The sequence below is a fragment of the Equus caballus genome, chromosome 17, assembly GCF_041296265.1.
Source record: "Equus caballus isolate H_3958 breed thoroughbred chromosome 17, TB-T2T, whole genome shotgun sequence".
NCBI classification, from domain to species: domain Eukaryota; kingdom Metazoa; phylum Chordata; class Mammalia; order Perissodactyla; family Equidae; genus Equus; species Equus caballus.
In genome coordinates this window covers 70242634-70269686 of record NC_091700.1, presented here as the reverse complement: position 1 = coordinate 70269686, position 27053 = coordinate 70242634, and the positions used below count along the sequence as shown (strand labels likewise).

General features: G+C 42.5%; 1 protein-coding gene and 1 long non-coding RNA gene across 2 annotated transcripts in view; one reads left to right on the top strand and one right to left on the bottom strand.

Moving 5' to 3' along the window:
* LOC138918539 (uncharacterized) overlaps window positions 1-27053 on the top strand; it is a 312832-nt gene that overhangs the window by 1780 nt on the left and 283999 nt on the right. The window lies entirely within an intron of this gene.
* Window positions 5445-14306, bottom strand: ACOD1 (aconitate decarboxylase 1). The gene is made up of 5 exons (XM_001488399.4): window positions 14105-14306; window positions 10387-10548; window positions 9531-9620; window positions 8060-8265; window positions 5445-7174 (listed from the first exon to the last, which is right to left on the bottom strand). Exons 1-5 carry the CDS (start codon window positions 14114-14116, stop codon window positions 6229-6231), a joined length of 1416 nt encoding a protein of 471 aa, XP_001488449.1. The 5' UTR covers window positions 14117-14306; the 3' UTR covers window positions 5445-6228.

Sequence of the window (27053 nt, the reverse complement as noted above, 5' to 3'; positions counted from 1 at the left end):
TTTCTATAGTTCCACAAGTCTTTTGTTGTCACAGGCTATATTATGGCCCAGGAAGGACTGGAAGCTATTAATTTCACTTAAGGAAGGCTCACATTCATTGGACTCCCTGGTGCCTGAACCCAACTCAGCCTCTAGAAGCTCACATTGCCACCAGAGGAGGAACAAAGGAAACACAGCTGGCCTGGAAGAAGTTCAGAGCACTTTCCTTGTCCTGATTTACTTATTTTGCTTGTCTCTCTCCTCACGCTAGATTGTAAGCTCACAATTGTGAGGGATTTTTGCCTGTTTTCCTCACTGCTCTATCACTGTACCAAGGACATTCTCTGGCACCTCATAAGCCCTCAATACACGTTTGTTGAACTGAGTGGATGCCCTCCATTTACCCAGCATTGCCAAAGAGGTTCCCTACCAAGCTATCACAGACCTTAAAGTGGTCCCAGATCTCTTGGGGGACTTATCTGACTGCGATCTCCTTTTTAGATAAAGGCTTCCAAGCAAAGTAGTTATAAAATATAATTTATAAAGATTTTCTTTAAACTCACATATTCTCATTTTTAGTGCCTGGGTTAAGACCACTATAGCTCTTTGGTCTGTGTCAGTTTTAAGCCTATTGGGGACATCAGTTTCAGTTAATACTATGATAAAACACACAGCTTATGGAGCTCAAGTGCTGCAGAGCAGAAACAATTCCTAAAGTGGGGGCAAAGTCCAATTTTTCTGTAATATTTTTCTACCCTACGAAGCCACGCAAAGAGGAAAGGAAGATGTTTCAGGATGGGAAAAGCTGTTTAGGAAAGAGATAACACAGCTGGCCGGAGGCTGCTATCTTTAGCAGGTCCTATTTATAAGGTTGGTCCTGGGCTGACGTCTGGGAACTGGGCACTTGACTCACTCTCTAACCGATAAAATTGGTTCACATTGCCTGGACTGTGCAAACAATGTGAATTATGTCGAACTCCTGCTTTCCTTCTTTGAGATTTGAATTATGGTTGTTGCTGGACAGAGGGTGCCTACATGACCAGCCACTAATAAAAACCATGGGTGCTAAGTCTCTTCCCAGGGCAGAAACGTTGTATACACTTTACTGAATTTTTCGCTGCTGGAGAAAGGAGCACATTGGTGTATCCCCTCCCTGGAGGGAGAGAGCATCGAAAGCCTATGTGTGGATTTCTCCACACTCTGCCTGTGTCTTTTTCTCTTATTGATCCTGTCATGTCTCTTTTCACTGTGATAAACCTTAGCCATGAGGACAACTATATGCTAAGTGCCATGAGTTCTTCTAGGGAATCTCTGAAAGTGTACGCTGTCTTGGGGACCCCAAGACATAGACAACAACCAGCACTAGGGCTCCTCAGAGCTGGCAAGTATGTGTCTGGTGGCTAAGGCAGTTTGACTCAGGGCTCTGGCTGTGAGCTGAGGAGGCAGAAATACAGAGAGGGGCTGGAATGAACCTCCCTCTGGGAGCTGAGCCTCTGTCTTAGTCTCATGGTGGGTTTTCTCGCTGGTGGTCTGGCCCGATGCATGTGGAGGATTCATTTGCCTACACATAGGGCTTATAACACTAAAAGTAGGCTGAACAGCATCCTTTGTTGCTATCCCCAAGGGAAGGGAAGGCAAGGGAAAAAGCAAGCATTTGTCACCATGCCTAGACATCAGATCAGAGCTGTCTAAGCTGCCATCTTGGGCTTTCTCAGGGTAAAGTAGCTCACAGCAGTCCTTGTTCTCTGGCCTCATGGAAGGAAGAGACAAGGGGCTCAGCTTTAACTCTCCCATTCCATCAAATGATCTCCCTAGTATGCTGGCTCAAAAATGCCCTAGCTTTTGACCCTCATAGAAAGGAATCATCTAGAAACAAATGTGGGGAGCCAATCTCTCTTGCTGTCTCTTTTCTATTTTTTTGTATGTGGTTCTGTAGGTGTGGATGGTGTTCAGGGCTGCTGGTGAGAGGACCCATAAACTCTCTCTACAGACCTGTATTCCTCCATATTTTCTCCTGCTTTTAGTTAACTCAGTGGGCATTATAACCAATGTCAAGGTCACCTTGAGTGCTGTAGTCCCCCTCACGAGACATGACCTTCCCAAACATCTGTGGTTGGTCCGAAGCATCCATCAGGGGAGTTAAAGATAAATAGGCATATTAAAAAAATTTGAGTTTATTTGAGCAAAAATTGATTCAAATTTGGCAGCATCCAATCTAACAAATAGAAAGGAGCTTCAAGGAGCTGTACAAAATGAAAGACTTTCCCAGTGAAGGGGAGCGGGAACTAGGAAGCTATACTAGGCAAAAAGGCAGGTAGGTTATTGCAAGGTTACTTCCTTTAGGGGATGGCAAGGATCTGTCAGGTAGATTACCTAACTATTGCTGACCAGGAGATTCCTGATTGACTGGTTTAAGATTCTATTTCTGGGAGGGCTGAAACTGTAATTAAGTCTTAGTCTGGTGATGTGGGGCTTAGCATAAGCAACACCATTTTGGACCTGGTTGTCTTGTTTTTAACAGGGGTTATCTGAAGATATTATTAAAGACCCTGAGTTCTTGCCCCTAGAAACTTCCAAAATGTGTAAAGAGAGGATAATAAATTTTATCTCAAGGTGACAATAGAAACCACTTCTTCTATATTCTCTTTTATCAACTGTGTTCAAACAAATTCATTGGAGTTAACATGATGTGTCCCATAGAACAGCATAATCCAGGTAATTGGAGCCAGTAATATAAAATTCTACACATTTCTAAGTACTGCTTTTGCTATATCCTACAAATTTTGGTATGTGATATTTTTGTTATTGGTAAGTTCTAAATGTTTTATAATTTTCATTATAATTTCTTCTGTGACCCAAGAGTTATTTAGAGGAATGTTTATTTCCAAACATTTCAAGCTTTTCTAATTATCTTTTTTTATATTGATTTTTAACTTAATTGCATTGTGATTAGAGAAAATGATCTGTATGATCCAGTCCTTTGAAAAGTTGTTGAGACTTGCTTTATGGCTCAGTATATAGTCCATTTTTATAAATGTTCTGTGAGATTTTTAAAAAATTGTAAGTTGTCTAGACATTGGATGCAGAGTTCTCTATATATCCATTGGATAAAATATGTTGATTGTGTTTACAACTTATATAGTCTATTTATTTTTGTTTTCCTTGAAATATCAATTATTCAGAAAGAAATGTTAAAATCCTCTCAGTACAATGTTGGATTTGTCCATTTCTCCTTGCAGTTCAATATTATTTAGATGCATATAGGATTAGAGTTACTTTAGGTAGCTAGTGATTTGAATTTTTTGGCATTGTGTAGTGACCCTCTTTATTTCTAGTAATGCTCTTTGCTTGAATTCTGTTTTGTCTGTTAACATTTATTTATTCCAGCTTTCTTTTGTTAACATTCCATCCATATTTTCCTCATCTTTTTAAAAAAATTTATTATTTATTTAATTTTTTTATTTTGAGGAAGATTAGCCCTGAGCTAACATCTGCCACAAATCCTCCTCTTTTTGCTAAGGAAGACTGGCCCTGAGCTAACATCAATGCCCTTCTTCCTCTGTTTTAAGTGGGACACCTACCACGGCATGGCCTGACAAGTGGAGTGTAGGTCTGAACCTGGGATCCAAACTGGAGAACCCAGGGCTGCCAAAGTGGAACGTGCGAACTTAACCACTGCACCACTGGGCCAGCCCCTCCCCATCTTTTTAATTTCAACTTTTCTGTACCCTTATGTGTCTTGAATGAAATATATAACTGGATTTGAAAAGATTCCTGCTGATGACACCAAAAACAGGAGCAATAAAATTTTTTTTAAAATATGGTAAAATGGACTTGATCAAAATTGAAAACTTTTGCTCTTCAAAAGAGACCATTAAAAAGATGAAAAAGCATGCTACACACTAGGAGAAAATATTTGCAAAACATATATCTGATAAAGAACTTACACCCAGAATATATAAATAACTCTTACAACCCAATAATAAGACAACCTAATTAAATTAATTGTCAAGAATGGGCAAGAATTAGTCATTCGGGAAATGCAAATTAAAACCACAATGAGATACTATTGCACACTCACTAGACTGGCTAAAATAAAAAAGAGTGACAATTCCAAGGGTTAGTGAGGATAAGGAAAAACCAGAACCTTCCTACATTGCTGGTGGATGTAACGTGATAGAGCTACTTTAGAAAACAGCTTTTTATAAAGTTAAACATGTACTTAACAAATATCCCAGCATTCCAGGAAACTCCTAGGTATCTACCCAATATATGTCCACACCGAGACATGTTATGTGAGTGTTCATAGAAGCATTGTGCGTTATAGCCCGGAACTGGGAACAAGCCAACTGTCCATTAACTACTGAATGGTGAACAAATGTGATACATCCATACAATGGAATGCTACTCAGCAATGAAAGGGAATAAAGTACTGATACATATGTGGAAAAATCTTAAAACCATTATGCTAAGTGAAAGAGCCAGACACATAAGACTGCATGTCGTATGATTCCATTTATATGAAATGTCTGGAAAAGATAAGACTATAGAGACAGAAAATGGATCACAGGTTGCTGAAGGCTGGGGTGGGAGTAAGGATTGATTACAAGCTGCATAAGGGAGTTTTTGGAGTGATAGAAATATTCCAAATCTGGATTGTGAGTTGTTTGCACAACTCTATAAATTTACTAAAACTCATTGAACTGTACATATAAAGTGGATGAATTAATAGTATGTAAATTAGATGTTAATAAAGCTATTAAACATTAAAAACAAATTTTTTTTTGATCCCTTTTTTTTTTTTGCTGGGAAAGATTCACCCTGAGCTAACATCTGTTGCCAATCTTTCCCTTTTTTCTCCCCCTCCCCAAAGCCCCAGTACATAGTTGTATATCCTTGATATAGGTTCTTCTATTCTTCTATGTGACCTGCAGCCACACCATGGCTACTGACAGAGGAGTGGTGTGGTTCTGTGCCCAGGAACCAGGCCCAGGCTGCTGAAGCAGATTGAGCAGAATTTTAACCACTAGGCCCTCAGGGCTGCCTCTAAACATTTTTAAAAATGTATTCATAGTCTTTGTCTTTTTTAACTGCAGCATTTAGTCCATTTACTCTTTTTGTAATTATAGATATATTTGGATTTTTTTCTATCATTTCATATTGTGCTTTCTGTCTGTTCTGCCTTTTCTATATTTCTTTCCCCCCTCTTTTCTTGCCTTCCTTTGGATTTTTTTTTTTCTAATTCTGTATTTCTTCCTCTATTAACCTGGAAGTAATACATTCTTCTGCTGTCTTGTAATGGCTACCCTGGAAATGTCAACATGCATACTTACAAATCAAAGTCTAGAGTTAATAGCTTTGCCCTTTTCTCAAATGACACAAGGAATTTAGAACACTAACTATGATAGTTCCCTGCTTTTATCTATTGCTAATGTTATAATTTTTAACCTCATAAGACATTGTTATTATTGTTTATCGTCAATATTTATTTAATTACCCCATATATACTTTTATTTTTGCTGTCATTCTTTATTACATCTTAGACTCTTCATCCATGATCTTTTTCTCAAAAATTTTCTTTGTAATGAAAGGTGATATATTGTAGTGGTTAACAGCATGGCTTCCAGAGCCGAACTGCTTTATTTTTTAATTTCTCCTTTACAAATAGAGAAAGTGAGGCAGAGCGACACCCAGTGACATGCCCAGGGTCACATCAAGTAAGTGATGGAGGCAGGATCTGAACCCACTACGCTGTCATATTTAAACCCAATAGCATCCCCTCCACTGAGGAGGGCTTCTAATAATCCATGGTCTAAGAAATCTGTTGGTGGCACGACAGACGAGAGCTCTTCTCTGCTGTCAGCAAATAAATATATAGGTTCAAATTTCTCTCACACGTTGAGGTTCGTGAAGTTCATAAATAACTCCTCTGAAAAGATGAACTTTACAAGCAAATTACAGGTGACTTGAATTTTAGCCTTATGAATGCTTATAAAGTCAATTTCTCTGCGTTTCTTGCATATTTATTATTTTGCTTTAAGTAATTGGAACTGTCTTGCAAAATTTAGAAGGCTCCTTCCATAAAAATCCAGTTTTACTCCTGGACTCTTTCCACCTTGCTTCATTTATTCCTGGGCAGACCAACAGCAGACTCTGGCTTTATAAAGCAAGTCATTGAATTTCCCCAAGTACAAAGTCATTAGATGTCGGTAAGCCCCAGGAGAGATTGTGCGATGGCGCTGTTAAATGCTAGATGGATTTTGACATCATCTTTGGTGGGGAAGGGCCTTTCAGAAGTGCGATTAATACAGAACAGTCTTCTAGGTCTTCCAGGCTTTCCACTCTCTCTATAAGTCTTTCAACTGTGTCACAGGACAGCATCCTGGAGGCATTGGCTCTGAACTTCTCCTGCAGGTCCTCCTGACTCAGTGGCTTCCTCCAGTGACCGTAGAAGGTATCCGCGCACTCTGTGAAGGTGGCTCCATCTTTGAGAGTGACACTTATCTCACAGTACAGTGTGTTGAAGCTTGGCAGGTTGTCCTGAGGGTGCTCCAGCTCCACCTTACCAAGCAGCTCCCTCACCTGGGGCCTGTGGATCTGGCGTTCATAGAATGATGGCACAGTGATGCCACCATCCAGCAGTGTGGTACAGGCCACATACTGGAAGGAGTGACGGGCTTCATGCTCCGAGTCTGGAAAGGGCCTATTTACATACTGGACCTCTGGAATTCTGAGCACAATTCTCTCAATGTGGTCAACAGGAAGCAGGGCTCTGTCTGTTACAAGGTGCTTTCTCACAGATACAGCTGCGTCTGCCACCCAGTGGGTGGCCAAATGTGCAGGGAAACGCTTGAAGGCCACATCCTGCTGGTCCAGCAGCCAAGTGTGGGAATCCAGGTTTGGAAGGACTTTAGGGGAATAGTTGGTGTAGAAGGCCCCAAACCCTGTCTCCAGATCCAAGACTCGCTTGTTTCCTTGGAGACCCAGCATTGCCAGAAAAACAGCCTCAAGCCCATGCCTGGCGGCATTGCCAATATGAAGAGGCTTGGTCTGAGTGGCAGCATTTGCCATGGGTGCTCCAGCATGAGACACAGCAATAGCCAGGGCCTCTTGGCACTTTGTCATGCTGAGCCCTAAAATCTTGGATGCAGCAGCAGCACTCCCCAAAGTTCCTACCACTGAGGGGGGATGGAATCTGGAAAGCAAAAAAAGCAAAGAGTTGGAGATTTACAAACCTCAGTCACCAGGAGGCAGTATAGAGTAGCGGTCAGGAGCGTAGATAATGGAGCCACACTGCCTGGGTTCAAATCTCAGCTACCACTTATTATCTGTGTGACCTGGGGAAAGTTATTTAACTTCTTTGTACCTGTTTTCTCTTACATAAAACGGTGATAATAATAGTATCTACCTCATAGGGTTTTGTGAGTTTTAAATGAGTTCATGTGCTTACAACAGTGCCTGATACAGTAAATTCTATATAAATGGTACTGTCACAATTATTGCCAGAATGCTGAAATCCCATGTAAGTAACTGTAAAAATTGAAGGCCCTGTAAAAATGTGAAAGTTCACTCAATATTCTAATTTACTCCTCTCCCAGCAGGCTGGACCAAGTGGCAAAATAAATATTAGAGTGAACCATATGATACAGCCAACATTTGACCATTTTTGATCTGTTGGTTGAACAGTCAGATGCAGGACATTCTGAATGTTCTAAGTCTGAAGGACCCTAGCAAATATCAAAGTCGATTCCGTTTTGAGATGGAGTAGGGAATGTTCAGGGTACCCATGGATGGCAGACATGAGTTACTCTGGGATGAGAGACCCCAACTTATTTCATGGTCTTGGTTGCTGGATTGGCTCTCTAAACCCAAAGGAGATTTTTCATTAGCAACTTCTGAAATCACAATTTGTGTATGGACATATGGTTTGATATGTGACAGGTACATTGACTCATCTGCCAGCACTAATGTTAACATCTTCAACTGACCTAACCTCTGTGGCAGAAGGTTCTACTGAGGCAACCACTGACAGCTGAAGGGGAACGTGATTGCCTCTCAATCGGGCAAATTCTCTCCATACCTCTTTGGTATGTCATTGGCTTCCTTGGAGAAATGCATTAATCGACCTTGTACTTCAATCCCAACATTGAAAGCCAGTAGCAGGTCAAGGCCAGAAAACTTTGGACTTGGAGGCAGGGCTTCTGATAAAGCCATGAGGACAGGAAGGACAGCTCCGGAAGGGTGGGTGGCAGGGTGCCAGGTGTCATCGAAATCCATTGAGTGAATCTATGTAAACAGAAACACAAACAACCACCAAAACCCAAAATGTATTTCCGTGAATGCAACAGCTTTTGGACCAGTAAGCGTTTAGTTTGATGTGAGACTTTTAGGTCTGATTCTCTGAAAATAAAACTTATGAACTGGCTGTAATTCCAAATTACATGGCTGGACCCTGGACATGCTGTCCTCTGCCCAGAGCAGGTGGGACTGTGGGGAGCAGCTAGTGAGCCCCAAGGAGCTTGGATCTTAGCTAGGTGGCCAGAACTCTCTGCCATGGCCCCTGGAAAAATCTAGATACCCCCAAAAACACAGCTCTGGAATTAGGTGGCTGCTCCTTTCTCACCTACCCTTCAAACGATCGCACTAAAAGTTTAATCTCATTTGTTCCATATCAGGCCATATATTTCTGTACCTTTAATTATAAAATAATTTAAAACTTATGGAGAAGTTGCAAGAACTCATGAACCTAGATTAACTATTAAGCTATATTTTAAAATCATTATTTTCTGCTATAAGGTTTTATTCCTCTTTCTCTCAGCCATTTGCTTTTCCCTTATAAGAAATAGTTAGTAATAAGTAGAAGTTCGTTTAAAAGTAGATTTTATGATTATTGGATGTGGCTGGTGCATTTCCTATTGTTTACTGGACGTTTACTCCTGGATACACTTTGGATTTGGCTTTCAATATTCTGGACCACTGTTCCCCAAACCATAAAAATATCTCAGAAATCCCAACACATTATGTCCAGGGTATATCTTGTAGACTGCTCCTGACACATAAAAAAAGCATAAAAATTGTCGGATGAGAAGTGCTGATTTTTGGTTCAGAAAGTATAGACATCATATGGCCATTGTTTCTTTCTCAATAAACATCTATTAATGAATGAGTGAATGAGTGAATGAATGAATGAATGAAGAGCTGGTTACTGGATAGAAACTGGTACTAGCCACAACAAAAGGAATTGAGTCTGGATATTGGGTTTTATATTTTTTGCTACGTACATTCAAAGTTTAAAGTTGAGATACCTTAAGGGTGTTTTTATCTAAGTCCTTCCACCTTATTTCCTCTACTTCATAATTTGTTTGAAAAGCCTCAGTTCACTGTAAAACATGCAAACTGAAATTACTACATAGAAGAGGGGGTGGGCCACTTCATTTCTCTGAACCTCAATGATCTCATCAATGAAATATGGAAATTGGCCCATTTCTGAGATATTTCCTGGCTATGAAATTATTATGATTGACATGGAAAAGACACGGAAACCTCCTTACAGCCACACCGTTGACAAAAGCAGCATATGTTGGTGGGAGCCTGAGGTCTGGCCGGCCCCAAACAGTGCTGGACATATTGGAACTGTAGATCTGGAACAAAAGAATATCAATCAGTGATACAGAGTGTGAACATGACATGCCAAGTCACCATTTCAGGAGTTCTTCTTCATATTTTGAGTCATTACATTAATAGTCCTTGTTTGAACCCTTTGTGCTAACTTGAAGCCTTGATCATTGGATTCCTCTCTTCCTTGTAGAAGAATACACTTTCTCCTTGGAAGGGAGAGGAGATGCTGTTGCGCCATCCCAGAGAGTAATCCAGAAGTGCTCCAGGAAATGGAGTCTGAATTTACTCGTATTTACTCATTGGAGTAAATTCTGAGGAAGGTGGACTATCTAGCACCAAAGCACATCCTTTGGAGGGGGAGTGTTACATCTCCTACATACACGCCCGCTCTCTGCTCGGAGTACTGGCCCAGCCTTTTCTCCAGAGATTCTCAAAGTTTTTGTATGAATGAATGGTCTGGGGTAGGTACTATTGCTTCTAAGACTCTTGGGTAAAAAGCGTTTTCAATTATAATAGTAATAAACTATGAGATATGACTAGAGTTAAGACTAGTCTTCAGACAGTGACTTAATAAGGGATACGGATAGACATTAAAACTCAGATAAATAGAGCATAGAAAAGCATAAACTATATACAGCAATGCTATATACACGAAGTACTATCTCTAGAATGAAGAGTAGAGTGATTGAAGACAAACACACAACTCTGTGTACACTCATGGGTCCACCTCACAAGCAGCCATGTGCGCACACTAGGTTTTATCTCTAAAGGAGAGATTGAGCTTCTTACTTTACTATATTCGCTGACTTTGTGAAACACTTCTGTACTGGTTCCCAGGAACCCAACGCCCAGCGTATCCAGAATCATCCTCTTGCTCCTCTGAATAACTTGATCTGTCAGGTGTCCCACGCTCAAGCCATGAATCACTTTGGCAAAGCTTTCTGTGACAGACTTTAAAGGGAAGAGTGTTAGAACAGTGCTACACCCACTTTGCATTTGCATAATTCCTTTCTATACAAGAATTTGAGGTACTTTTCTGTAAAGAGTTTACTCCACTAGAGGAAACCCGGTTGGTCAAATTAAGTTCAATTCCTAAAATTGATGAGTACTGAGCACCAACTATGTGTGAGGCAGAGGGATATGGAAATGCACAAGAGCAAGTTTCTGTCTTCAGATGAGTTGAGGACACAGACTAGCAAGCAGCTGATGACCACAGGTTGTGGTGGGCCATGGGGAAGGAAGCACAGAGAATCAGCACAGGAGGACAGGAAGGACATCTCGCCCATCAAGTGGGCACGCCTGGGCTGGGGTGCATCCAGACAGCTAGGAGCTGCCATTCTTAGTTATGTGCTGACCTTTTAAAATACAGTATCCATTTAATACCCACACATCTCCAGGTAGGTATGATGAGTCTTACTTTGCAGGTAAGAAGACTAAGACCTAGAAAGATGACGTCACTAAGTTACACAGCTATACGCAAGTCTGGACGCAAACTCCTATAAGTCTAACTCCAAAATCAGTGCATCATAGCATCTGGCTATGAAGCCCTCATTTCCTAAAATGTGGTCTGAGAACCATGTACATCAGAAACACCTGGGATTCTTGTTGAACATTTCTGGTCTCCACTCCAGACCTAGAACTAGAACCTCCAGGGAATTAGAAGCTTTGGAAGCATCGCACAGGGTTCTATGTTTTCAATAAGATCTCTAGGTGATTCTTAATTGCTCCAGTGCTGTCACGTCCAATGTGGTAGCTACTCTTCACGTGTGGCTGCTGAGCATTTGAAACGTGGCTAGTCCGAACTGAGATATATTGTAGGAGTAAAATCAACATTGGATTTTGAAGTCTAGTAGGCAAAAAAGAATATAAAGCATCTCATTATTAATTGTAAAATATTGATTACAAACTGAATGGGTAATATTTAGATATTATTAAAGTTTCATCGGTTTCTTCTTACTTTTTAAACTATGGCTACTAGAAAATTTTAAATTATACTTGAGAACCACTGCTTGCTTTCGCTGTTGGTGGAGGATACCTGGAGGCACTGATACCTGAGCTGGTTATAAAATTTCTGGGAGTCAGCTGGGTGAAGTTGCAGGGGATGAGGATGGAGGTTAGAGGCAGAGGTAGCAGCATGGGCCAAGGCTTGGGTGGTGAGGGAGGTGCAGTGAATTCAGCAAATTCCAGCTGCAGAGCTGCATGCCAGGGGCAGAGGTGAGAGGGAGAATGAATTGCAGGCTAGGACAGAGTGGTGAAAGTTACATTATGCTAAAGACTGTGACATCAGCAGGGAGCCATAATGCTGTCTTAAGAAACAGAGAGAGATGATTGGAACTGTGTTTTCCATAGATCTCTGAGGGCACTTGTACAGAGAAGGGATCAGAGTTGGGTAGATAAGGGCAGGTAAGAGACTGATACTGTAGCCCTGGCTCTGGATGGGGAAATGGCAGTGCCATTTGCCAAGAAAGGGAACATAGGAAGAGGAGCAGACTTTTGGGCAACGACGATGGGCTCATTGTGAACTTGTTGCATATGAAGTGCCTGTGGTCACCCTGTGGAAACCATTCCACTTCCATGGAGAAGCACTGCTTCACAGCAGGGGAGAAGCTCATTCTCTTTCTTCCCACAGACCAGATAAAACAGCCTGCAGGATTATTTGCATTTCATAAACAGCAGAGTACTTTGCAGTTCCTTTAAATATCAAGTTCTTCAATGCATAGGCAATTATTTTGTTTTCTATACGTCTTCAAAAGAGAATGTCTATTATGTGTGGTTAAAAACATCCACTCTTAAGTCATATTTCGCTATATGCCAAACACTTAGTACCACTTAGTAAATGCCGGGTCACTTCTTTTCTCTCCTCTGATTATTGCATCATTGTACAACTTCCTGCATCTCTGAGCATCAGATACATCAAGTGAAATGTTAGCTGTAGGGTGACGAGTTGTCTTGTGAAAGGAGGTGGGGTGTTTGGGGCTCTCTGACACTAAGCTCAGCGCTGGGGCAGAGGTGCAGAGATGGAAGCAGTGCTCCACTGAAGGTCCTTCAACCTGGCCACTGACTAGTCCCATATTTTCAGTCTCCAGATTATTAAGTTCCGGGAAATACTGCCATTTTCAAAAGAATACCCTGCTTTTTATGTCTCTGAAGCTTTGGTAGAAAGGCAAGGGAGTCTGGAGTGGGAGAAAGCAGAAGCTAAGCTGGTTGGAGAGAGAAAGGGTACTGGCACAAAACTTTCTGATTAGGATGGAGAATAACAATAGTTTTGATTGTCATGCTGCTAGAAGTTTAGGTAAACATATTTAGCGGCAGAGGGAGGGAAGGAGAGAAAGCACTGGCTTGGTGATCTGCCAATTAAACTTAAAATTTCAAGTACTGGTTGGATCCCCTGTTCCAAACAAAACTGCCTCTTTTCAACCTCTCTTCCCACCCCTCACAATTCCCAGAGTTGAGGGCATTTAATGATTGATTGCTCATCTCTTTAGGATTAGATCTGACCTGGGACTGCCTGGTGGGGGAGCATGTATGCCTAGGGAGCATGTGTTAGTTCGGCACCAACATGGAACCTGGAACCTGATTGTGGTGTCCATCCACACAATCCCATAGGGTTAGGGACTCATGAAAGCAGAACCCTACGGGCATCCCCTGACAAGTCCTGCACACCGCTCCATGTCCCGAAGAACAAATGGCCTCTTTCTGGCCCCTGAGAAAGGGTACATGAGGAAGTAAACAAGCGGCTGCTCAGGTGTCTGTGCCCTTATACCCATCCATTTCTAAAACATCTTTTTGGTCCTCTTGACTTTCTCTTGGCATTTACATCTCTTTTTAGTAAAATACTGTGATTAATGTATAAATTAAGGCAAAATATGCTGTCATTTAATAAATATTTCACAAGTTCTTGCTGTGTCTGGCACTATGCTAAGCTCTCTAGAATACCAAACCAAGATGTTATGCTTCCTGCTGCAAAAAGCTTATCTTCTCCATGGGATAATTAGAAACGCAACTTGGGGGGCTGGTCCAGTGGCACAGTGGTTAAGTTCGCACACTCCATTTTGGTGGCCCAGGGTTCACTGGTTTGGGTCCCAGGCACGGACCTACGCATAGCTTATCAAGCCACGCTGTGGCAGGCGTCCCACACATAAACTACAGGAAGATGGGCACGGATGTTAGCTCAGGGCTAATCTTCCTCAAGAAAAAAAAAAGAAAGAAATGCAACCTGGCAATGCCATAATGGACATATACAAAACTAGGAGGTTAAAATTCAATGAACTTATAATGATTCATTTTCCTCCTAGTGTTATAGAATAGAATCATGCCTATTACTGTTAAAACACCAATTAAAAAAACCCAGGATGCAGTTAGAGAGCCCAGAGGCTATGAGAAACGTTAAAATGCCGTTTTTGAAGTAGAAGCAGGTACTAGAAGGAGAGGGCAACTGAGAAAATTGAGAAAGCGAGAGACAAGGTAGAAAACTAATTTAAATAAGCCACATAAGATGTAACAATACCTTGAGTGCCATGTTCTAAAGAGAGGTTGTCTCACGAGTGAGTCCAAGGAGTAATGCGTGTGCTGGGTGGCTGCTTTTGTACCCTCTGCTCCTCTTGAGCCCATTCTCTTTCACTTTGGTCTAATTCTAAAACTTTCCACCATTTCAACATCTGCCAGCTAAACTTACTTCCACTTCCTCTGTAACAAGTTAACTCATCTGCAGATAAAGAATTAGATATGACCAGGAAGTACAGCAACAATAATCAAGTGTTTTCTCCCAGGCCTCAGAAAAGTACATTGATGGCAAAACTAAGATCGCATCTTGTGCCTAGATACCGTGTGTCAAACTTAGAAAAATAGTAACACTCTTTTATCTAGGTATCACACTTCCAAAAATGTATGCTAAGGAAATAAGCATAGGTGTGTGGAAAAATTTAGCCAAAAAAGAAAATAAAATTCATGGTCTTGCTTATAAGATTAAACATTGGAGACAATCAAATGCCCCCCAGTAGGGGATTGGTTAAGTAAAACATGGCATGGACAGTATTTAAGGCACACTCTCATTTTCCCCTTCTACCTCACCCCTGCTGTTCACCATTGTCTAGGGACAAATGTGCCATCCAGAATTTTCTGGTAGGTTGAGATTATTCTGAACCTGTTGTTCCAGATGTTGTGGCAGAAAATGTCTTGGGGGAAGATTGCATTTCAGTTTTGGAGGGAATCTCCATGAGCCTATGGTTCTTCTCCAATCCTATTACAGAAGGCTTTGTGACAAAGAGGAACTAAATTGCCCTGCATGAAAGTGCAAAAGGCTATCTTTTGTGTGAGCAGGTGATGTCTCTGGGAGAAGGAGTTGAGTGGTTTGGCTTCTCTTGGTTGAAGCCTGTGGAGAAAGAGTGCTGAGAGTCTGGACACAGGGCCAAGGGCAGGATTAGTGGGAACCTTCATGGATTGTTGGGGGTGATACCCTGGTTATAAGCCAGAACTACATGGGGTGGTGAGGGTGGGGGGAGGTGGTCAGCAGGGAACCCCATGGGGAAGGACACACTTAAAGGAGCAGCAAGATCGGGTATCTAATTTGAAGTGTTCTTTACAACACCCTAATTCCCTTCTGTCATCCTCCGAAAAGTTTGCTACATATCACAACCTAGCGTCAGCCATGCTTTGGGGAATGAAGGTGCTATCGAACCAAAATGAGTTTGCTCCCTGGTGAGTTAAAATCAAACTCTCTGCCAGAAGTAGTTATCACACAAAGTAAAGTATATTTGCAGTAAATAGGAGACCACATGGAATCATTTCCTAAGTCGTGGTGGTCCCCAAACAGAGGGAGGCAGGTCCTTTTATTTCTTCAGGTTGGGAATGAATATCTAAAAGGGAAGTTTTGTCATCACATATATAGTTGGGTATTAGCTGGCATAGGAACAGTCTGAAAACATGCTCTCGTGTGTTATGTTATTAGCATCGTGTGTTACGCTAATAAGGCCTAGACTCCTCCTACGGCAGAGACTATAGTATTAAGGTGAGGAAAAGGGCATTTTCTGGTCATCTTCAGGTCGTCTGCTCAGGCACTGCCCTTGCAGTGGGGCTCGATCTGGTTCAGGCCGGTTGATACTGGTATCTCTTCCTAACATCGCTCTGAAAAACAACCTTGAGGGAGTGTTAAGAACCTTTAAACTTCCTTCGAGCTGCTTAGGGAATGCACTGGTGACAAAGGCAGGGGTGGTTGTTTGTGAATAGAGAGCTAGAGAGAGAAGCTCAAGGTACCAATCGGAGGGAGAAGTGACCAGCAGCAACCTGGGGAAGGTAGGTAGTCTCTGGTTATCCTCCATAGATAAGGAAGAGGCAAAGGAAGTGGGTGTGATTATATCTACTGGATGGTATAGGGAAGAGGGACTCGGAAGGATGAGGACTTGGGATGTTTGGATTCTACTCTTAAGCCAACTGCTGCCTAAAGTGGGCTTCCCAGCCATGGTCGAGATCGGGGAAACGCAGAGCTGGGTTCAGCACTGGCACACATGGTGGTTGTGTGCGTCGGGGTCCATTTCAGATGGTCTTTATTTTGCCTTAGTGGACTCCAAAGCCAGCTTCCAGTGGAAGGGTGGATTTCTGTATCCAAAGAATAAGATGGGTGTTTGGGGATAGGGGGCAAGATGGGTATTTTGGGGCCATTTGGATAGACTCCAGCAAATAAGAACACTCTCATTATAGGATTTTGTGATTTATTGGTGGTTAGTCTACATAAATTAGTGTTAAGAGTAATCTTATCAAGTTGAAAGGAAATAGACGTCTAGTTTGACAAACACTTAAAATAGAGCTATCCTAAGCATTATCCCAATTGGGAGTTCTGGAGTTTTCAACTTAAATGTCTATAGTTGGACATTTAGAGACTCTGAAGACCACTTTTACATGAAAGTGAAGAAGGGGCTCTCATGAGCCCAACCAGCTCACCGAGCAAAACTTTATAAAGGGATGATGAGCTTTATCAAGGCTGATGAGCTTTAACAGCAGCTCCCTCATTTAGCTTCTCTGGGCCTCAGGTTTTGCCACTATTAAATTCAGAAGAAAAGTTCAATTATTTGCTCATTTAATTACTTTGCGCTTTTACGGAGCTGTGACCAATTTAAAGACCAAGGCCCTCTGTAATTAGAGTCACTTCCTAACTATCCAGGGGCTTGAATGATAAGTTGGATATTGAATGTCACCTCTCCAGTCAAAAACAGTTGCTCACTTCCTGTGGCCTTTTGCACCTAGCCCTAAGTAGAAGCCAGAGCAATTGTTTTGAAATGCAAATCTTCTCTTCCATCAATCTCTGTGGGGAAGCCATGTGGTGAGCAGCCCTATGCCTCCTGCTAATAGCCAGTTGGATGCTCATCTTTCCATAGCAAGTCTTCAGCCGCTGCAAGCCCAGGCCCATAGCTTGACTTGCAACCTTGTGAGAGACCCTAAGCCAGAGCCACCCGGCGGAACTGCTCCAGGATTCCTGACTCTCAGAAACTGTTGGGATAATAAAGGTTTATTGTTTTAAGTGGAAAAGTCTTGAGGGTAATTTGTTACCTCAATAGTAATAGATAATTAATTAATAAAAATTAATTAATAAAAAATAATTAATACAAACTCCAAGCTGTTAATGTGACTTATATGAGTGTTTAGGACTTAATCATCTCATCATTCTCATATTGGGATTAACATCTCCCCCAACGTAAGGGGCCCAGTTCTTTATCGTCTTAGGGAAATTTGTACCAGTGATTTCTTCTCACTTTTCATGTCTTCCCCTCTTCTCTCCTTACCCCATAACTTTCCTCTTCTCATCTTCCATCTAAGTCAGTGTTTCTCAGCCAGGAATAAGTTTGTCCCTCAATGGACATTTGGCAATGTGTGGAGACACTCACCATATTGCGGCATCTAGTGGGTAGAGCCCAGGGATGCTGCTAAGCATCTACCCTGTTTATCACTCTGTCCCAGGGTCTCACAAAGGACTCCACAAGTAGTAGCCGCTCAGTAAGTTTTTGTTGAATGAATTAATGCAAGCCTGATGATTTCAATAAGTCAATCATACTAACACATGAATGACATTTCACCCCTCTTCATCCCAAATGGAAATGTGTCGGGAAGGTACTGTTTTAATGGCTGTGGCTTTTATTCAAGGAGGAATGCTGGTGTGACAGCAAGTAGTGTGCAATGAGCAGATTTTTCTCTTGGCAACAGCAGTTTTAGGTGTAAGGGATTGCTCGTGAATGTGAGCTATGAGAGGAAATCAGAAGTTTTTGAAACAGCAAAGCAGGAAGATTGGGGTGTTTGATTTTGTTTCCCTTTTCCTGCCCTGCCCTTCCTGTGCTGCTATTAAGTAACACCTGAGGAGTTAAGTTTCACTTTCTTGGAAGCCTGTTTTATGAGAGAGCTCGGCAGCAACTGGGGTTTCTTTTCCTGATTAACTCTTTGTGAACTCTTTTGGGATTTTGAAACATGCTTACCATGAGAATGTCTTTGTAGAAGAGGAAACTTTGGGGGCAAAGTATGTTTAATTTCCTTAAAACAACAGTAACCACAGCAATAACACATTCAAAATCTTCTCTACTACTTAGGCTGTTATCTATCAGCCATTGTTCTGGCTCCATTTTCCTTAGCCCCTGGGCAATAAGACAAAATTAATTTTTAACAGGGAAGATGTTAACTTCAGTAAGACATTAAAAGAGAACATTTTAAAACAGATATTTAAGAGAATGCCTCACAGTTAACGGTCAATGTTTATTTTGTATGTTCTGTGTGTGTGTGTGTGTGTGTGTGTGTGTGAACTTTTCTTTACTAACTTATTAAACTTTAAATGAAACTTTGTAAGTGCACAGGAAAGGATTAGGTTCCAGAGATTACGAATGAATATGCGGCCATAGAATCATTGCTAAATACAGTTGATTCAACATATTTTATTGTGAAGAAATCTTTCCATTTGTGGAAGCTCAGGTGGTTATAATTTATCCTCTAAATCACACTACCTCAAAGAAAAGTATTTTTTTGTAGTTCTCATAAACATAAAACAGCCTGTTAGTGTTTTTAAGTTAACTAGCAAATACTGAGCGATAATCCATGGGCTATATTGCCCTACACCAGATGTTTGCTAAAAGCAGAATAAAATGAATGAATGCCTTATTTGAATAAGTCTGGCAAGTATATAAAAAATATTCCTTGCAGAAATTGTGTATGCACATTTAGCAGACAGATTCTACGTAGTTCTTGTTCTTTTGAAGCTATATTTAAATATAGAATTGTCATGGACCTCAAAAGAAATGTAGTGAAGCACTTTAGAAGCAAAGTTCTAGTTACTGTCTTCTGGTATCCCATTTCACACCAGAAGCTCTTTTTCGGATGACGAAATCTTTATTTGGCTCAGGGAAATTCTCTTTTATTATTTTCTTGATTCAGTTTCCTATCTATTCTCTTTTATCTTGCATTTATCCTCTTTGTTTCTACTTGATTCTTATAATTTCCATATTTTTACATGTCTGTTCAATGCTCTGATAGGATTGCATGACCCGGTCTTCCAATCACTAATTCAGTCTTCAGTTGTACACATTCTGCTAGTCAGCTTTTTTAGCGAGTTTCTTATTTTGGCAAGAATGTTTTCATTTTATAAGAACTCTTTCTTGTTCTCTAATTAGCATTTTATATAGCAGCTTTTTCTTGCTTTATGAATACTGTAACTTAATCTCTTTGAGAAAATTACTTCAAAGATTAAAGAAGTTTTTTTCTGTTTCTTCGGGGATCATTCACAATGCTTTTTCATCTGGTACCTCTCTTTCATGCTGTTGGTTTTCCTCTTGTTTACCTGTGAAAAGTTCCACATGAAATTAGGACTGGTCGCTGCTGTTGGGACATACCCTTGACTGCAGGATCCCTCTGTCTGTGGTGGATGCTCCCCCATCCCCTCCATCGCCCCATCTGGAGAGTCCCTTTTATCATTATGTATTGTCCCTCTTTGTCTTTCTTTATCTGTTTTGCTTTGAAGTCTACCTTGTCTGATATTAGTATAGCGACACCTGCTTTCTTTCGTTCATTATTAGCTTGGAGTATTGTTCTCCATCCCTTCACTCTGAGTCTGTGTTTGTCTTTGGGGCTGAGGTGTGTTTCCTGGAGGCAGCATATTGTTGGGTCTTGTTCTTTGATCCATCCTGCCACTCTGTGTCTTTTGATTGGGGAGTTCAATCCATTTACATTTAGAGTGATTATTGAGATGTGGGGGCCTACCACTACCATTTTATGTCTTGGTTTCTGGTTTTCTTCAATTTCCTTTGTTTCTCGTCCCATGGTTTAATCTGTTCTGATGTAGAGCTGCTACTCTCTGTTGTTGTCCTTCTACTTATCTCCTCTGCTCTTGGTTTTGTAGCCCCTTTCCTTTTTTGGATTTTTCAGGAATGAGGGTTTTCCTGAGGATTTCCTGAAGAGGAGGTTTTGTGGCAATGAACTCCCTTAATTTTTGTTTATCTGGGAAAGTTTTTATTTCTCCATCATATTTGAAGGATATTTTCACTGGGTAGAGAATTCTCAGCTGTAGGTTTTTGTCCTTCAGATTTTTGAATATATCATTCCACTCTCTTCTAGCCTGTAAAGTTTCTGCTGAGAAATCTGCTGATAGCCTGATGGGGGTTCCTTTGTAGGTTAGTTTCTTTTGCCTGGCTGTCCTTAGTATTTTCTCCTTGTCGTTGACTTTTGCTAGCTTCACTACTATATGCCGTGGGGTTGGTCTTCTTGCATTGATAAAGTTTGGAGATCTATTGGCTTCTGTCACCTGAAGATCCATCTCTCTCACCAGATTTGGGAAGTTCTCAGCCATTATTTCTTTGAATAGGCTTTCTGCCCCCTTCTCCCTCTCTTCTCCCTCTGGTATACCTATAATCCTTACGTTGCATCTCCTAATGGCGTCTGATAATTCTCGGAGAGTTTCTTCATTTCTTTTTAGTCTTACTTCTCTCTCCTCCTCTGCCTGCAGCATTTCTATATTCCCATCTTCCAAATTGCTAATTCTTTCCTCCATATTATCGGCCCTACTGTTCAGTGCATCTAGATTTTTCTTAATCTCCTCTATTGTGTTCTTCATTTCCAGTATTTCTGTTTGGTTCTTCTTTAGCGTATCAAACTCTTTTGTGACATAGCTCCTGAACTCGTTGAGTTGTTGGTCAGAATTCTCTCTTAACTCATTGAGTATTTTAATGATGGCTGTTTTGAAGTCATCATCATTTAGGTTATATATTTCATTTTCTTTGGGATTGTTGTCTGTGTATTTGTTGTTTTCCTTCTGTTCTGGAGATTTAATGTATTTTTTCATATTGCTTGATGTTGTAGATTTGTGCCTCTGCATAGAGATAGAGATTAGTTGCTCCTTCCACTTGTTTCTGCTGGTGTGGTGGGGGAGCAGCTGTTTATACTGCACCAACCAGGAACCCTATCCACAGTTGCTAACTGGGCCTGGGCCCCTCCTCGTAGTCACAGTGGTCCTTTGGATTCCCTCTTCTGCCGTGGGGGCCGTCACGGGGGGGCTTCAGGCTGCTGGTGCCTACTGTTGCAGCCCACCTAGACGTGCTCCCTCCTTGGGGTCTGCAACGGTGTTGTGGGCTTTTCCAGTGGCCAGGGGTAGGATCACTTATATTTGTCGCTCCGTCACTGTCGGCACCCACAAAATCTCACTTGTCCACTATGGGTCGCAGGAGAGCTATTGGCATCTTCTACAGTCTGTGGTTAGCTCACCTAGCTATGCTACTTTTGTCCCAGGGTCTTCCAGCCTTGTGGCTGCCGGATGGGTGCTTTCTACTAGTGCTGTGCAGAGGCTTTCCCTGAGGCTGCTGTGAGCCTGTAGGGTTTCCCCCTAGGCTATGGAGCTGGGCTGCTGGAACTCCACCCAGCCCCAGTCCTGTTCCCCAGGAACTCGGGGAGCCCTTTGCTCTGACTGTGGGATAGTCAGAGATCCTGATTTCAGTGGTAGCTGGTCAGCTGCTGCCCTGCCTGATATTCTCCTCTCCGGGACCCTCCCGGTGTTGTGGATGCTGGGCGTAGCCCCTCTGCTAATGGCAGACAGAGAGTTTTGTCTGCTGCCCGGGCGGAACTCTGGAGCTTCCCCCCCGGGCCACGGAGATGGCCTCTGGAGCTCCACCCAGCCCCAGTCCTCTCCGAGATCTCCGGCAATCCCTTGCCCCATGGGATTGGCAATGGCAGCTGGGGGTCACCTCACCCTCTGGGATTCTCTCCGGGACTTTCCCGGAGTTGTGGATACTGGGTGTGGCCCCTCTGCTAATGGCAGACAGAGAGTTTTGTCTGCTGCCCAGGCGCAACTCTGGAGCTTCTCCTCTGGGGTGCAGAGCCGGCCTCTGGAGCTCCACCCAGCCCCAGTCCTCTCCGAGATCTCTGGTAATCCCTTGCCCGGCCATGCAGGCAGCCGGGGGGCCACCACTCCCTCTGTGATTCTCTCTGGGACCCTCCAGGCACCGTGGACACCAGGCAGGATCTCCCCACCAATGGCGGGGCGAGACTCTCCCCACGGGCTCAAGTGTGTAACTCTAGAGTTTCCCTCTGCATTTAGGAGTAATTGCGGGGGGTTTAGGTAGGGTTCTGGTCACCTGTTTCCAACGTCGCTCCTCTGGTGTGTGTTCGCTCCTGCCCTAGGTGTGTGTTGATCTTCTGGGGGCGTCCGTTGGAAGAAAGCCGCTTGCAGGTACTAGGCTGTTCGGTCGGGGTTGGAGAGTTTTCACCTATCTCCACCTCCTCCCGGAGGGAAGTCCGTCCGCCTTCTGATGTATAGTCGTGTGGGTCTCTCAGACGTCCTGAGATGCTATCTGGATATCCTTTGTTAAGCGATGAGTGTCCAAATAATTGTAGACTCGAAGGGGGAAAGACAAAGAGGACTACTCATGGCGCTATCTTGGATCTTCCACCCTCCATCGCCCCATCTGGAATGACCATCCCTAGGCTTGGAGACCATCTGGCCTCCCTGGTCAGATCTCAAGGGAGCTCTCAAACTCAGCTGGGCTGAGAAGTACTGGTCAGGATACAAAAATAGGAGGGCTAACATGGTCAGCCGTGCTTGCATATTACAGTTTTAACATTCAAAAAACTATCTACAGACCCCAGAAGCTACAGAGAGAACTTCAGGTTTATTCACTGTCACCTCACTTTGCTAGAACTTTTGGATCAAACTGTCACCACACCACTAGTAGTCTCTAGATTGCTCTCCTTAGATCTGTGTCCACTGCTGATCCAGTCATGGCCAGAGCTGCTGGGGTCTTGCGGGTCCTGTGGGGTTACTTAGTGTTCAGAGGTGGACCATGACGTGGTGTACAGTGTTTGGCTTGGTTTCTCAGGCATGATGATATTCCCTCAAGAATTGTCATGATTTACTTTTCATATTTTGTGCTTATTTTTCATGGTGCTTTGCCTGCCCCATTCAGTTGAACATAAACCATTAAGCAGGGTGTTTTGCTGATGTCTCAGTGATTTTATCCCCTTCTCTATTTGCATATTTTCCTCAAGGTGATAAACAAGAGTTCTAAAACTTGTTTCATGAAATGAGAAAAGAGAGAGAGAGAGTGAATCATAAAGAGACATGAACTGGTTCTAACAGATTGCTGAGGCTGGGCCCCACAGAAACATCACCTATGGGTTCACCTTGGTAGATGACCACATCTGTGGGACTGATTATCAGTTTTTCAGGTCTTGAGTTTATCAGTGCACCCAAAGTTGACTAGAGTCTTGGGGACTGACATTCACCAACCCAAGTTATATGAGAATGAGAAGTCAATCAGAATTCCAATTTATTAATTTACGTTGATCAGAATTTTATAATTTCTAGTATCCATAGGAGTCTGCTATTTAGGCCTTTTTCTGTATCAAGGTGCCCGAGAAGGTGAGTTAGCAATGCTCACTTGGTTAGTAGCAGAGGAATGGGTAGAGAGCTATCTTACACAGACCATGGAAAAGCCAGATGCCATCCTTGCCCCATGAAATCATCCACCTCCCTGGTACCCAGAAAATGTGGGTCCACCAGATTCTCTGCTAGACGCACTTGACAAATCCTTATTTTGCTCTACAGAAATTACCTTTATTTTATTAACCTTTTAGTCTTTGCTCTATGAAAACATGATGCTAACTTATAGCACAAAACAATCAGACATTCCTGGATTTTAAATTTCACACCCAAAACATGTCAGCCTTGTCTGTCAGTGGGGTGGGTGAGATCTGTACCCTGCAAGTTCACTACACAATAAAAGATGGACTCTGGTTATCAACGAGATTACAGCTAATAGGCAAAACTCACTATTGTTACATTTCAATGAGAGAAAAATTCCTGTCTGCTGAAATGTCTGGCGTGACTCATTCAAACTATACGAATTAGCTGTGCATTTCAACACCATAGTAGTTCCTCAAATTTTTAGAAAAATATTTAGAATTAACACGGTGTCTTGTGATGTTTCTAAGACTTGGTATTTTTCTTACGACTACTTGTGCTCTGCCTTCTGGAGTTCTCCTTAGCCCTTTTCCTTCCCCTCTTCCCTCTATACTTCCTGGTATCCACAAAGAACATTATCCTTATTCTGCTGTTTAACATTCATTAAAAAAGCTAGTTTTCAAAGATTTTTCAAACTCTCTGACTGTGGTTTCATTCCTTGAATCAGTATTACTATTCTTTTTTCCACCAATTAAAAAAAATGTGTCTTGATCTCAGATGTATGAAAATTAGGAAAAGGAATGATCAAAATCAGCAAAGAATCTTCTATGTGTGAGCAAACACTGTGCTAAAGTCTGTGGATGTGGAAGAATAAGATGTTGGGGAAATATAACTAAAAACAAAATATTTCAACCCAGAAATCCTCTCTACAGAGGTAATAGAGAAAGAAAACACTTAAATTATTGAGTAAGCGTTAAACCAGAAGACGATGCACATCATAGGCAATCCCCTAAGAGACTGCAAAGACTGCAAAGAATCGTACCTCCTTAAACCCCCTTGCATAATGGGTTGAGTATAGTCAACCCATTACTTACATGACACAACCCATTACATACATGTTCTTGAGATAAACAAGAACTAGTCCCCAAGTCAGGGGTCTTAGCGGTGTCATTTATCACAGACAGTTCATCCTAAATTTACCTGGTAATTGAGGTGACTGTGTTGGCTAATTGACTTTATATAAAGGAAAAGCAAATTCCTTCTAACTTTATGACAGGAAGTGGTTTTGCAACACAGGCTGGCCCATTCAAGTTAGGCTCCTACCTTCCCAGGCAAACTGGGAGACGGGCGCCATCTCCCTTGATGTTTACATTTCGAAGAGATGGCTCCCAGGTCCCTGAGAAATGTTCCTGAGTCAAAAAGCTGACAAAAGGCCTATCTAGTCTTCAAAAGGATTTATATACATTTTAAAGGGGGGAGAAAGTACCTAAATTTTAAGTTTTCTAAAGAAAATTCGAAACAGGAGGGGAGGAGAATCTCTTCCCCTATTTGCAACAGGGAGAATGAAGCTTCTTTCATTATTGTTGTTATTGTTATTCTTATTGCCTCTTATTTTAAGTTTTATTTGTCTTTACAAAGACAAAATAGCCCAACGCTCCAGGAGGGACCCGGAGACGTGGATGTTAAAGATAACCCTAGAGAGCAGTAACTATGGGATGAGGGGTTTGAGCAGTCGGAGGTGCAGACTTCCACGGAGGCGAGAGTGGGTGCTGCGGTGGAAGTGCTTCAGAAGCTCTGCAGAGCGTGGAGGCCTTGGGCTGCTGTGGGGCGATTCAGATGAAGAGGGTGGGGGGTCTGGCTCAGGGGACCATGCAAGCCAGCTTCTCCTCCTCTAATTCTCCCTATTTCCAAGGAAAGGGGCAAGTGTTGCACCTCAGTGCTCATTTGCTTGCTCTGCGGTGAGAATGGGGGCTTCCTTTGGGCAAAGCTTGGGAGGAGTAGAGGCAGGGGAATTTGCAGGCGGAAGCGGTTGGTGAATTTCCCTCCCTTCCTTCCCTGTCTAGCCATGGAGCCATGAATGCCTCTAAACAGGGGTGTGTTCTGGCATGAGTTTTCTGAGGGAATCCAAAAGGCTTCAAAATTTATATTTGCATCTCCCTCCTCTGGAAGCTTCTTGGTTTAGCAAGCTTGGTGGTAAAGAATTATAGGGAGGGATTCACAGGATACAGGTTATTTTAAAAAACATCCTGCACTTCTTTCAATGATAGAGAACATGTGTGTGTGTGTGTTTGTGTGTGTGTGATGGTGGAGGTGTCTGGGAGTGAAGTGATGAGGGTGGAGGGGAGGCTGGGAATGGCCCTCTCTGAGTCTGTGGAACACTTTGTACTATAAACCTGTGATGGTTAATTTTATCTGTCAACTTGGCTAGGCTATGGTACCCAGTTGTTTGGTCAAACACTTGTCTAGATATTGCTGTGAAGGTACTTTTTTAGATATGATTAACATTTAAATCAGTAGACTTTGAGTAAAGTGGATTACCCTCCATAACGGGCCTCATCCAATCAGTTGAAGGCCTTAAGAAAGAAATTGGAGTCCCTCAAGGAGGAATTCCAGACTGCCTTTGGACTCAAAACTGCGACATCAACCCTTCCCTGGGTCTCCAGTCCGCCAGCTGCTCTGCAGGTTTTGCACTTGCCAACCCTCACAATTGCATGAACCGGTTCCCTAAAATCTCTCTCTCTCTTTTGATTTGATGCTAATGATACATATTTATCATCCTGCTGTTTCTCTTTCTCTGGGGAGCCCTGAGAGACCCTCTCAGGGCAGGCAGATCCCATATCATTTGTCTTTGTGTCTCCAGTACCTATTAACTGTCTCTGCCCCATTCTGGGTGCTGTGTGAATGAATGTATGAGAGTGAAAAACTGTGGACCCAGGTGAGTGTGATGGTTCCAAGTCCCTATCTTACTCTGGTTTTTTAACAGTTGAGAAGTTGCATTTCAGTCCTGGGAGTGGCATTCTGCCTGCCTGTCCTAAAATGGACAGCTGGAGCCTTCCTGAAAGGCTCTGTAATTGCTCTGCCTCCATGGACTTCTGGAATGTTGGGGACCCGTTTCAGCTCAGGAATTCATCTGGGGGAGGGATGAAAGCTGACAGTGGGAGCAGTTCCCATCAGGAAGTGATGAGGGGGAGCTGGTCCTACTCCAGGAGGACCTCCCTGGGAAATGCCTTCATGAGGACACCTGAGTGACTGTGTTGGATGCAGCTCTGAGTGCTGAGCTCTGGGGGTGACCTGCCTCTTGGGAGGGACCGTCACTCCTCATGAGAGGCTGAGGTGTAGATCAGAATGCCAGTGTATCATTTTACACTTTGGCTGTTCCTTTACATTGCAAAGCTAGGTGCTTTCCCCGTGTAGGGTCCTTCCTTGTGATAGTGTGGGTGGGATGTCGGATGAGTAATGGGATGTCGCTTGCTGAATGTGGAACTGAAATAAAGCAGTGGCAGGGATTTAAAGAACACTTACCAGGTCTTTGGGAAAGCTG